Source organism: Syngnathus acus, chromosome 10, assembly GCF_901709675.1.
Source record: "Syngnathus acus chromosome 10, fSynAcu1.2, whole genome shotgun sequence".
Classification (NCBI taxonomy): Eukaryota; Metazoa; Chordata; class Actinopteri; order Syngnathiformes; family Syngnathidae; genus Syngnathus; species Syngnathus acus.
The window spans coordinates 20,228,153-20,240,783 of NC_051095.1; the positions used below are offsets into that span (position 1 = coordinate 20,228,153).

Below are 12,631 nucleotides of genomic sequence, written 5' to 3' on the forward strand. Positions count from 1 at the left end.
TATAAGTGTTGCGTTTTCTTCAGTAGAGTGCACTTCATGACATCTACTGTTGCCACATTTCTTCCTTCTTCAGCACATTGTGAATGAATCATGCCAGGTCTTTTTAAAACTGTTGCGCATGTCTCCACAGTGTGCTTTTTCAGCGTATTTTCATCAGCTGTGATTATTTGTCAGCACATCCAAAGGAGTGTCCCATACAAAGAAACAGTGGAGCACCAAACACAAACCAGGACATCTAGATTGTTCCAAAAATGTTATGCATGCATTTTGGGAGTAAACCACAACTTTTCTACCCCACAAAACTACACTATTTGTTCCGTACACAGAAATCAAAACTTGCAGTGAGAAAACAAAAACTGCAAAATTTTGTTTTTGCCCTTTGTGGCAGACGTAAGCCAAGTCGACCTTGTTATTTTAGTGTGCACGCAAACCACATGAAGAGAGGATGCGCTATCTCAGCTTCCTCTCATGGCACTTCAGCTCGCTGTAGAACCAAGTTCACATTTCGCTGGCACGTCATGGAAATAGCTGCCAGTTATATTCACTCAATACAATGTCAACAGTTGGCACACTATTATGTAGAGTACACCTGCACAATATGAGATCCAACACAAGAGCGAAATTATTGCAGGGATTAGGTTCTAGAGAAACCTGACATAGATAAAATCTGTGAAGTAGCAACCAAATTCATTTTACGTATCGTTTACAGAACTGTTTATGCGTGTTAGGCGTAGGTATCATTTTTGTAAGTATTATTTTTCTCCGCTTGGGGGCGCCATTCTTACACACTAATTCCTGTGACTGAATATGTGTGAAAGGTGAAGGTATGATTTTTGTCCACTTGGGGTCAACATTCAGTACTGCAGTATCAGTGCCTGTGATTCCATGAAATTTGGCTGGTTGTTAACAAACCAAATTGCAAGTCACTACTATGCTTAGTTTGACAGTACACTTTAACTGGGAGTGGCAATGAAAAGCGGAGAGCCTCTTTTTTTGAGGAATTGCTCACTATATTTGCCTCACTGCTGCTTGTTGTGAGGTTGGTTGATTTTTCTGCCACTATCTAGCGCTCATATCTTATTTTGTTCACAAGTCACAGCAAAAAAGTAGTCACTCGTATGTCAAGGCACCACTGTACTCCTGCTCAGTAGAATCATTAAGAATAAATTCAATTGCAACTGAAACACATTCTAATTTAATTGATGGATCTACAGTTTCAAATAACATAACATAGTGGGGTACAAATAATATATGTAAGGATATTGATGTAGATGTATAAAAAAATCTCATTGCTCAAATGCTGCATTTGAATGACTTAACACAAGTGGGCCAGTTTGCTTGCCAAATGTACAGTATATTTCAAACATGGCAACAAATCAAACAAATTATGCAGTTTGATTACATAAATAGTTTAAAGAGCATCAAATTTATACAAAAGATCATTTTCAAACTTGGAACAAAATTATGTTTGCACAAATTCAGTGTTTCTCTTGCCCAATATACTTAAGTATTAATGGCCATAATGTTTAGAGTGCAACGTTATACAACACAGCCACAACCAAAGTGACCAGGGTGGGCGAAGAGGATTGGGGAGATGAAGAAGATCCTGACCCCACAAAGGGTTCTGTGTGTCTTAGCATCCAGCTCTTCTCCTCATGGAGCCCCTGGCGGTCCAGCTCAGGACCCATCAGCCTCCGGATGGTCTCGTAATATTTGTTCAACCACTGCAGCTGGATCAAGAGTAGAAAAAGAAAAGCTAATTACTGCTTAAGTGGCATTTGGTGTTCCACAGGGATGTTTACTAGAACTAGAACTAGAACAAACAAACAAACAAACAAACAAACAAACAAACAAACAAACAAACAATTCCATTGCATTTTTCTTTTACTCAAAGTCCAAGTGGAATTGGAATTTGTATATCAAAAGTCATTGGATTCATGTATTTCGTCGTATTACATTACTTTGGCATTTTCTGTATTTTGCACATATGCTTGTTGTATATTTGTATATTTTGCTGCCCTCCATACTGTAGTTATTGCACAGTTGTTTTTGCACTTTACAAGACTTTATACAGTTTAGTTTAAAAATGACATAGGAGAAGCTTTGCTTTGTTTTGACGAAGAACACTTTCGTTTTTCAGTTGGAGAGGAAAAATTAGGGAGGGGTTCAAGAGGAAACCAGCACTCTTACTGCAAGGGAAAGGAAACATCTGAGACATAAGATAAGTTCTTTACACCTTTGAAACAGGAAACTGATGAGATATTGACAAAAAGCTCATTACATATTACTATAACATAATATCACCGTAAACTAATGGCCATTCTAGGATTTAGGACATTTTCTTTCATTATCATTTCAATTACCTGGACTGGGCTCAGAAGAGAGATGTCAATCAACTTCCTGTCATACGGTACCAAGGACACAGTGTCAAAGGTCAAGTAGTTATGACCATACTGTAAGTCAAAAACAGAGCCAATTACCATACACCGCTTATTAATAATAAATGACTAAATGATCGGTGAGTACCTTTGTATGGATGGGCACAACCACTACAACATCTTCAATGCGAATCCCAAAGTCATTATCTTTGTAATATCCAGGTTCTGTGAACAAAATCAGGCGCACCCCCCCCAAAATAGCATACTGTGAATTTTTCATTCAAATCTACAAATGATGTATTTTTAAAATGAAAAGTCTCACCTATCGACGTGAACATGCCTTCTCTAAAGGGAATGTTGTTACTCTGGAAACCAACAGGCCCTAAACAAAAACAGGAGTGTATATTAGTATTATTTACTGTATCAATTGTATTCTTTATAATGTAAAAAAATTTACAAATAAGAGTGAAAATAACTCAGTGGAATAAAACAATCAAACTCGAAATAATAATCATAATAATAATAATCAAACAACTTACAAAACAGAAAACTACATAAAGATAATCGGTTATAATAGTATTTGGAATTTATAATAGTATTTGTTAAGTGTATTATTCACAATAATAGTTATAATAGTATTTGGATGTTATAATAGTATTTGTTAAGTGTATTATTCACCAAACAATTAAGTAGAACAATACTAAAAATATTAAAAAATAAAATGATTACTTGCAAAGAATATAAAATATAAAACTAGTTAATAACAGTAAAGTATAATAGTATTAACTAGAATTTGCAATTCCTGAAGAAATTGCGTGTGAAGGTGAAGAAGTTGAATAAATATTTAAGGAATGTTGCAGAATGATGTTGAAACGAGTTGAATCGGTTGAAAAATGTAGAAATGAGAAGGGAAAAAGGAATTGGGTGTGAATTTCAAAATAAAAGATGTGAAGTTTTTGGGAAGTTGTGGAATAGGTAGAAAAATGATGAACAGTTGAAAGTTGGAATGGGTTGAATCGGTTGAAAAATGTAGAAATGAGAAGGGAAAAAGGAATTGGGTGTGAATTTCAAAATAAAAGATGTGAAGTTTTTGGTAAGTTGTGGAATAGGTAGAAAAATGATGAACAGTTGAAAGTTGGAATGGGTTGAATCGGTTGAAAAATGTAGAAATGAGAAGGGAAAAAGGAATTGGGTGTGAATTTCAAAATAAAAGATGTGAAGTTTTTGGGAAGTTGTGGAATAGGTAGAAAAATGATGAGTTGAAAGTTGGAATGGGTTGAATCGGTTGAAAAATGTAGAAATGAGAAGGGAAAAAGGAATTGGGTGTGAATTTCAAAATAAAAGATGTGAAGTTTTTGGGAAGTTGTGGAATAGGTAGAAAAATGATGAGTTGAAAGTTGGAATGGGTTGAATCGGTTGAAAAATGTAGAAATGAGAAGGGAAAAAGGAAATATTGGAGAATTGGGTGTGAATTTCAAAATAAAATATGTGAAGTTTTTGGTAAGTTGTGGAATAGGTAGAAAAATGATGAACAGTTGAAAGTTGGAATGGGTTGAATCGGTTGAAAAATGTAGAAATGAGAAGGGAAAAAAGAATTGGGTGTGAATTTCAAAATAAAAGATGTGAAGTTTTTGGGAAGTTGTGGAATAGGTAGAAAAATGATGAACAGTTGAAAGTTGGAATGGGTTGAATCGGTTGAAAAATGTAGAAATGAGAAGGGAAAAAGGAATTGGGTGTGAATTTCAAAATAAAAGATGTGAAGTTTTTGGGAAGTTGTGGAATAGGTAGAAAAATGATGAGTTGAAAGTTGGAATGGGTTGAATCGGTTGAAAAATGTAGAAATGAGAAGGGAAAAAGGAAATATTGGAGAATTGGGTGTGAATTTCAAAATAAAATATGTGAAGTTTTTGGTAAGTTGTGGAATAGGTAGAAAAATGATGAACAGTTGAAAGTTGGAATGGGTTGAATCGGTTGAAAAATGTAGAAATGAGAAGGGAAAAAGGAAATATTGGTGAATTAGGTGTGAATTTCAAAATAAAAGATGAAAACGTGAAAATTTTGAATTTGGCAAGTTTGGGAATGTCCCCAATGTGATTTGAATGTGTTGAATTATGTGAATTTCAAACTGGAACAACGTAAATGTGAAATGTTGAATCTGCCATTAAGAATGAATGGGGCAAAATTCGCCGTAAATTTGTGAATTTTGCGAAAACGGAAAATTTTTCGAACGAAAAAAATGTAAGCACCCATGCCATGAATATTTGGAATAAGTGAAAAGTGGAACGGAGTGAATCGGTTGAAGTATGTGGAACTAGTTAAGCGGCAAAGAAAGTTAGCGGAAAGCTAGCGCAAAATGCTGTAGCTTAACAATAGTGTGAAGGTCTTCACCTTCACACTAATTAAGTCTAGAATGTTATCTATGATCAAAACAATAACCATTAAACTAAAAAATGCTAAATAAAAAACTTGCAAATACAGTACATTACAAGTAAGGAATCCTACAAAAATAACAGAAATACAGAAATAATTTAATTTAGTTAGTGTATTATTCATTATAAAAATAAGTATTTAAAAATAATATGCACATAAGAATAAAAATGAAAATTGGAATAAAATACGAGTAAAAACCAATACAAGTAAAAATTTAATCAAATAATTTTTAAAATGTTAAGTATTTTAACAACAACAACAACAAAACAACACATTACTACAAATAGTATTTATAGTATTTGGGCCGAATGCAATTTTGGTTTGAGGTTCTTCTCAATTGATTTCCAAAGTATTATTTTATACAGCTGTATTTATTTTTTTGTACAATATATTTGCAGTTGATCTTTAAGAGATGTTTATTTTAAAATGTTTATTTGTAAACAATTTTCATTTAACTTTTGAATTATTTAAGTACAGTTAAAAATACATATAGCCCTACGTCAATGTCCAATGTTACTTAGAGTAAAAGGTTTAAGAAGTAGAGTTTAAACATATTCTGTGTGAGTAAATATGAGACAAAAGAGGCGGCGTACACTCGTGAACACCGAAATAATTGCCGACTCCGTGTCCTGTGCCGTGGCCATAGTTGAGGCCCACTTCCCACAGTGCTCTGCGGCCCAGCATCTCCAAGTTTACACCTGGCGGCAGACCACAAGCTTACACACTCAGACATCCTGCTGCAACCTCAGCAACAGTCCAATGTTACCATCTAGTGGTTACTTGATACACTAAGATTTTAGCTACTGATGAATGAAAATTCCCCACCTCTGGTCCCTGAAGGAAATATGGTTCTAGATATTTCAATATTTCCAATGAGCACTCTGGTGTAGGCCTCCTAGTTAACAACAATATAATTCAACTTTAGTTTATTTCAGACTACAAAAATGTCAACATAGAAGCACATTTCTTATAGTGTTGCCTTGAGATACTACAAATTAGTATGACTATGAATCAGATGCGTAGTGTTACCTTTTGCATAGCAGTGGGGGTCCCCCAGTGGACTGTCCTAGTGATGTCCGTGGTCCCGTCTCTGATGTGGTGGAGAGAAATCATGACACCAAAGTGACACACATACTTTATGTGTGTGTGTGTGTTGTTACTCACAGGTATTGACCACCAGAGTCCACCAGGTACATCTCCTCCACTGTCAGGTGCCTGTTGCTTTCGACTGTTGGGCTGCAGCATGAAAAGCGCAATTTAACAATGACCAGCTTATTTGCGGTGCGTTCTGGTCTATTTAGATTGATTAAATAAACAAACTATCCATCCATCCATCCATCCAAATTGTATTCATTCATTATTCAATGGGAAAAGAGGATTTTGAGTGTGATTATGAAATGAATGAAACCCGTATCTCAAGGCACCACTAAGGACGCTTACCTGTAATGTGCCAGTGCCGCATTAGGTCCACTTGCAGAAATGGTCTCAAAGCTCGGGCCCCTGTTATCCTTCTGTTTGCTGAAAATGATTTTTTTTTTGTTGCTCAATATATTCAAGTGCTCAGGTTGTCTTGTGATTTGTATGTGCAGTATTGAGACTGACCTGCGACAGTGATTGACATACGCTGAGGCGCTCAGCTCCGTCTCCTTTCCCGTCGGCACCACCTTCTCCAACCACATGAGAAGCTGCATGACAGCCACGGCATCTCTCACCTGGAAGGAAGCAACAATAATCCAGTGAGCAATAGTAGGATAATGAAAAAAATACTAAGAATACTAGTTGTACTATGTTCATTTTGTTTTAACTTGTCAATTATTTTACTGGTTGTTTTATCACAAACAAGATATATTAGGTTGAATTACCTGACATGTTTCGGCTTGTACTTCCGCCTTCATCAGTGTGACACTCAATAATAAATACTAAGAATACTAATAAAGTCTAATATAATAAACAAGAAATGACAAGAACATCTTATTCCTAATAATTACTGTTAAAAAAGGAAAATAATAATAGTTTTTTTGTGGAAAACACATTTTTTCCCTCAATTTGTTTCTTCAAAATTTAAAAAAAAAAAACAAATGTAAGCATTTACTTTTTCACTCAATTTTATTTAAAAAACAAATGTATGTATAAGCATTTACTGTATATGGGTGACAATTAAACACGCAATTAAACAGTTTGCTAATTGCAGGTCAGCCTGGGCCCTATCCCCCTGAGTATTGATAAAGATAAATAGTATATAATATACAATATAATAATACTAATAGTCCTCCTCCTACTAGCAGTATTAATATTAGTATTAATAATATCATGCATTGGTGTGCACGGATGACATACGTGAGCATCCCTCAAGATGCGCTGCTCAGTGTCATCTTTCACAGCTTTGGTGGTCAGTACAGGAGAATAGGAGGTGCTCATGACTTTGTCCTACAGGATGCAAGTCAGTAAAAATGCAGCAAGAAAAATCTAATCACACAGGGAAGTATATAAGACAAAAGCTTTGGGACATAAAAATTCATTAGTCAATGAGGAGTCAGATTAGTCTGCTTCCGGAATCTTAATTCTTCAGCCTAACAAAACGTTTTGGACAACGTGGGGATGGGTTGATATATGAGAGCATTTCACTTATTGAGAGCGCTTACCCAAATTCAAAAGAGTTGTCCAAATACTTTTCTTCATTTTGGATATTATGTATAATAGTCATCACAAATACGAATCAGTAGACTACGAGTATCATACCTCTGTTTTTATGATCTCATAAAGTGCGTAATTGGTGTACTCGGTGCCGATCCACACTTTGACCTCCGGCCGGCTGCTCACGTACTCCTTGAGGTGATCCAAGATGGTGTCGTAGCTTTTCAGCTGCACACAGAACGGCCCACTGCATGAGGCGTTCAGGTACGTCCTCAGCTCTTCTGTCACCCTTTCTCTGTGCAAAAAGAGCCTGATAGACATGTCGTGAGGAAATGATGAGACTATTAGGTAATCCTGAATGATGTCCTTGCTGGCCTCTCGACGGGATCAAATGAAAATGTACCAGATCTCATCCATGGTCAGCAGTGTGTATGAGTAGAAAAAAGGGTTGTAAGGGATGTCACTGCCACGCATATTGAACAGCCCTTGAAAATGAGAAATACAGTACACATCACGGATATAAAAAAGTTTGTTGTGTGTATGTAATGTAATGTTCGTTTTAAAGTGACTTACATGCTGTCTCATCGAGCGCTGACAGCAGGAGAGCGGTGGGCTCATAAGGATTCTCCTTCATGTGATTTCGGATTTGTTCCACTTTCATTTGCCAGGGCCTTTCTGTGGATGACATTAACTTATGTTTATCACTCATTACAATGTGCACGTATAACACTATTATCTTGTGCCCATCCTCTTGAGTTAGAGCTGATCTCAGCTAAATGAAACAAATACCGCAAGGCACATACAGTATAAACAAATACAAGCATTCATAATTATTAACAAAAAAGAGCTGATCTTTGGCGTAATCCCACCTCTACATTGAATGGATTGTCACACAATCCTTGTACATGTCCAGCTATTAATACGAATTAGGGTATTTCTTTTTCTCTACCACGACAGGGCTTGGTCCTGGTATGATACTTGAGCAGTGAAACCTCCATTAGGGAAACCATTAAGCAGGGCACTGCCCTTCCTGCCTTTACGTAGACAATCTTACACAAAGACCTGATGACAAAGAATATAAATTGGAAAGTTGGCCTTAACTGCATGATGCTTCTATGTGTAAATTTACACAGGCATTAAAATCCCAGCAACGACGTTTCACATCACGGATTGAGTGTCCTTATCCAGACATGCTGTCAAATGCATGCTCAAATATTAGATTTATGATGCTCTCCATTTGTTCCATTTGCCTACTGTGTGACCTTAAAGGCTAATGGACCTATGAGGCCAATGGATGCCAGAATAACTTCCTTCCTTGTCCATTCCCCCAAAGTTAGCATTCAATCTGTCAACCGTAAAAACATCACCAAGCTGTTAATGGTGAGGCCGCATCAATGCAGGTATTTATCAGCACACAGGAACAGGAAGGAAAAGGCACGCACGTATGACTCTGTCTGGCAGGCGTATGAGGCTATCAGGCGAGATGGGAGGTCTCTCTTTCCACACTTGGTCCACCAGGTTGCCAGGCATCGACTTGAGGCTCCGATTGCTCGACTCCAGACTGATTCCGTAGGCTTCCTGCGTTTCTGATGGAGGAAATGGCAGACTATTAAGCACTCTGGAGCCAATCAATCATGCGGGAGCTGTCTGTGGTGTCTGCGGCCTCCGGAGTTGTTAACGAAGACTGATGGGAGCGGTGATAAAGACTCACTGAGAGAGAAGAGGAATGGATCAAAGCCGATGTTGCCGCCATGCGGTACCTCTGAGATAAGCCACTCCGCTATGCTGCTTATGGACACTGTGAAATGACAGATGACATGGCACCGTTATTACTGATCCACAGCACTTTGCAATCAATTTCAAGGTCCAATTCCCCATTCATAATAGTTGGCGACTTACAACACGACAATAATTCTCAAAAGTATCAAGAAACTTTCTTGAAAGTGTTGTTCGTTTAGGATTTCTCAATTAGCTTCTCACAAATTCACCTTTTCATGCTCAGGTGTCAATGAACTGTGTTGAAGTGAGAGAAAGCACTTCATTTTGAAAGGCCATAGCCTTCTCGAATAGAAACGTAGCAACTTGCTAATGTCTTGTGGCATCTATAGTCAACTATGAAGAGGGGTGTCAATTATGTGAGTACTTTTGGGCATAGTTGGGACCGTCGAACACTAAATTGATTTAACACTGAAGCAACTTGGATTGGGGCCTTCATAATCAGCCATGGCTTGTTTTCATGACCACTAACAGTAAAACAACAAACACAATACTAGCATTATTCAATCGGAGGACCCACAACCTGCAGCTGATGGAAAGAACGACACATTTTGCTCCAAAATGCCTTCAAAGTCATGAGACACTGTGTCAGATGTAGCGAAGCAACCCTGGCTGACACTGAGCAGCTGCTTCAGGGTGTGTCCACATTTTACTGTCCTCTACAGCAGTCTTTTTCAACCAGCCAAGGAACATTGGAAAAAAAATCCTGATGATCTCTCACGACACACTAATGTGCCACAGCAGAATCACTGCCCTACAGGGACAAGACAACCTGTGCTGCATGAAGCTAAGCAGCCCCAGAATATAACTCAGCCACCTCCATTTTTTCCACCAATTTGCCAAACTGCATGATGACAAATGACGTTTCTCCTGCTGGGGCTGCTTTGCTGCATATTTTCAATGAATGCAGCTTGGTCTCAGTAATGGTTTGCTAAATCCGACACAGTGGAGCCAACATTTGGCTCCTGCAGCTTGATCTCAGTTGCAGGTCAAAGATCTTCCAGCGACATTGTGGTCAGGCCTACCGTCTTTTTGCAGCTCCCAATTGCAGTCCATCTGTCTCTCCGCTTGGACCCAGTAGCGGCTGTCCGTCCACAGCGCCGCTTTGCCCGGCGTGACCACGGCTGTGCCTGTAGCCAGGCGGGAGCATTAAATTACACATGGCTGTGAATGCACCACAGTCCTCGGCAAGAAAGGACACAGGAAAGTTAAAGTAATCTAATAAAGTGCGACTTCACCGTTGCCATCTTTTATCTGACTATTCCATATGGAAGGATAAAGTGAGTTTGCCGAAGCTGTGGGATAATTAACACTGAGTAAACTATCCTTTTTAATTTAATGAGGGGGAGGTTATTAAGAGGAGGATAAAAGCAGCTCAGATGTGGAATGTTGAGTCACTGGAAGGCGGAAGAAAAAGAAAAGTAGGAAAATGTTACCTGTGGAGCCCGTAAAGCCCGTCATGAACGCCAGCCTTGCATCACGTGGTGCGATGTATTCACTCTGACACACAGTATTACCGTTAATGATCACACACACGGGAACAGGAAATGCATTTTAAGATGAGTGACAGCTGCGGTACCAAGTGGGCATCCGTGCCTGGGATAATGTAGGCTGAGATGCTGGCGAGGAGCATTCGTTCTTGCAACTCCTGCAACTGGAGACTGCTGTTCACAGCTGTGCTGGGGAGGAACTGATGTGCACGCACGCACGCACACACACACGCACACACATACACACACACACACACACACACACGCAGTGAAAGACAGATTTGATAACATGAATAACTGCTGACTCATCCTTTCCTGTATCTTTCATTGTAATCATTAACTGTGAACAGCAACCATAGCTATGTGTCACAATAACAACAATAGTACATAAGCTTTCTGAGCATGTATTGACTTAAAGGTTATGATTAAAAAATTCTTTAGTTTATGAACATTTGAAATGGAAATAGTTTTGATATCTGGGAATATATCTTTAAAATGCTACACAGGAAGGATAGAGCTCAGATTTCGACCCACGACGAATTGTCAGGCAGATATGGTAAACACTCTTCCACTGTGCGGCCATTTCAAGACAACAAATAACAAACATTTTCATTTTTTTAAAGTTGTAAAATGTAATTAATCGATCTTTCTTGAGCTGTACTTTGAACAAATACCAAGTTATTGTAAAAAACAAGAGCAAAAATATTTCTTTAAAAATACTCATTCAAAAAGGACATGCAAAAAATATATATAAAAAAAAAAGATAAAATATTTCTTATAAATACTTGACAAAACATGCATATAAGATATTACAGATTTATTTATGAAATTAAATTGTCATTCGAAAATGTCCATCATGCATGTGTGGGCACAGCTCTCGCAACATACACTTTATTCAAAAAATATATTCGCTAAAAGTATTCTAAAATATAATTAAAATATATTTTATTTATTCATTAAAAACATCAGTAGTATTGAAAGAAATAGAATAAATGAGCTTTTGTAATATGAAAAAAGTAATTTGTGTCATGTAGAGCTCACCGGTGGGGACAGGGAACAGTTCCTCTCAGTGGCCTCAAACAATGCGGCACCGCTGACGTTTCCTGAAATGAGAAGAGACCTTGAAAAGTGACACAAAGGGTTCCGTCAGCAGTTTTTTTTTAGTACCAAATTGGCTTCTCCTTGAACACCAACACTGGCAGAACCTCTTATACAATCCAAGCAGTAGTGAGCCAATAAATCACAATGTGTAGTCTAATTCAATAAAGCACTTTTGTGACCGCATTTATATGCACTGAAATGGAATTGGAGAGCAGGTAATGAATTTTACTTTGCAAGATGAGCTTCCTTTACTGTAAACCGAGCATAATATAAAACAGGCGCATTGAACTTTCAGACTTCAACAACAGCCCTCATTGTGTCTTGAATGTGAGGGAACAAGCAGAATCACATTAATGAAGACAAAGAACTTTTAGATTTCGCAAATTTCAAATACCTTGCAGGACCAACAGAAGAAGAGCCAACATGGAGAGCATCTTGCCCCAAAAGCACATCCACACGCTACGTGGGCTGAGGTGGGTCGGGCCTGACTGGAGCAGGTGCACCGTTGAGCGCTCAGTCAATGTGGATTGGTGGTGAGAAATGTACCTACTTCCCCTGCTCTCTCTCTCTCTCTCTCTCTCTCTCTCTCTCTCTCTCTCTCTCTCTCTCTCTCTCTCTCTCTCTCTCTCTCCTTATCTATCCCTTATCTATTCCTTTCTACTCCTCTTCCTCCCGCTGGCTCAACTCAGCTGTCCCCTGACAGCTATTATGTGATCTTGGTGCATTCTTTTCTTTTTATTGCTTTCTGTTCTAAAAATATTGTAATAAAATATCTGATGCCACTTTCATGCCGTCTTAAATTCCTAAAGTTGCTTGACTTCA

The 12,631-nt window shown here is 38.0% G+C and overlaps 1 protein-coding gene across 1 annotated transcript; it reads right to left on the minus strand.

The window, feature by feature from the left end:
• Positions 1-1,172: 1,172 nt before the first annotated feature.
• On the minus strand, positions 1,173-12,348 carry xpnpep2 (X-prolyl aminopeptidase (aminopeptidase P) 2, membrane-bound). Its single transcript, XM_037261035.1, has 21 exons — positions 12,204-12,348; positions 11,750-11,811; positions 10,798-10,908; positions 10,655-10,718; positions 10,244-10,348; positions 9,154-9,240; positions 8,885-9,028; positions 8,016-8,117; positions 7,846-7,927; positions 7,548-7,752; positions 7,146-7,235; positions 6,411-6,520; positions 6,249-6,326; positions 5,973-6,044; positions 5,838-5,898; positions 5,634-5,703; positions 5,402-5,506; positions 2,701-2,760; positions 2,527-2,603; positions 2,364-2,453; positions 1,173-1,730 (listed from the first exon to the last, which is right to left on the minus strand). Exons 1-21 carry the CDS (start codon positions 12,259-12,261, stop codon positions 1,527-1,529), a joined length of 2,037 nt encoding a protein of 678 aa, XP_037116930.1. The 5' UTR covers positions 12,262-12,348; the 3' UTR covers positions 1,173-1,526.
• Between the last annotated feature and the right edge of the window lie 283 nt (positions 12,349-12,631).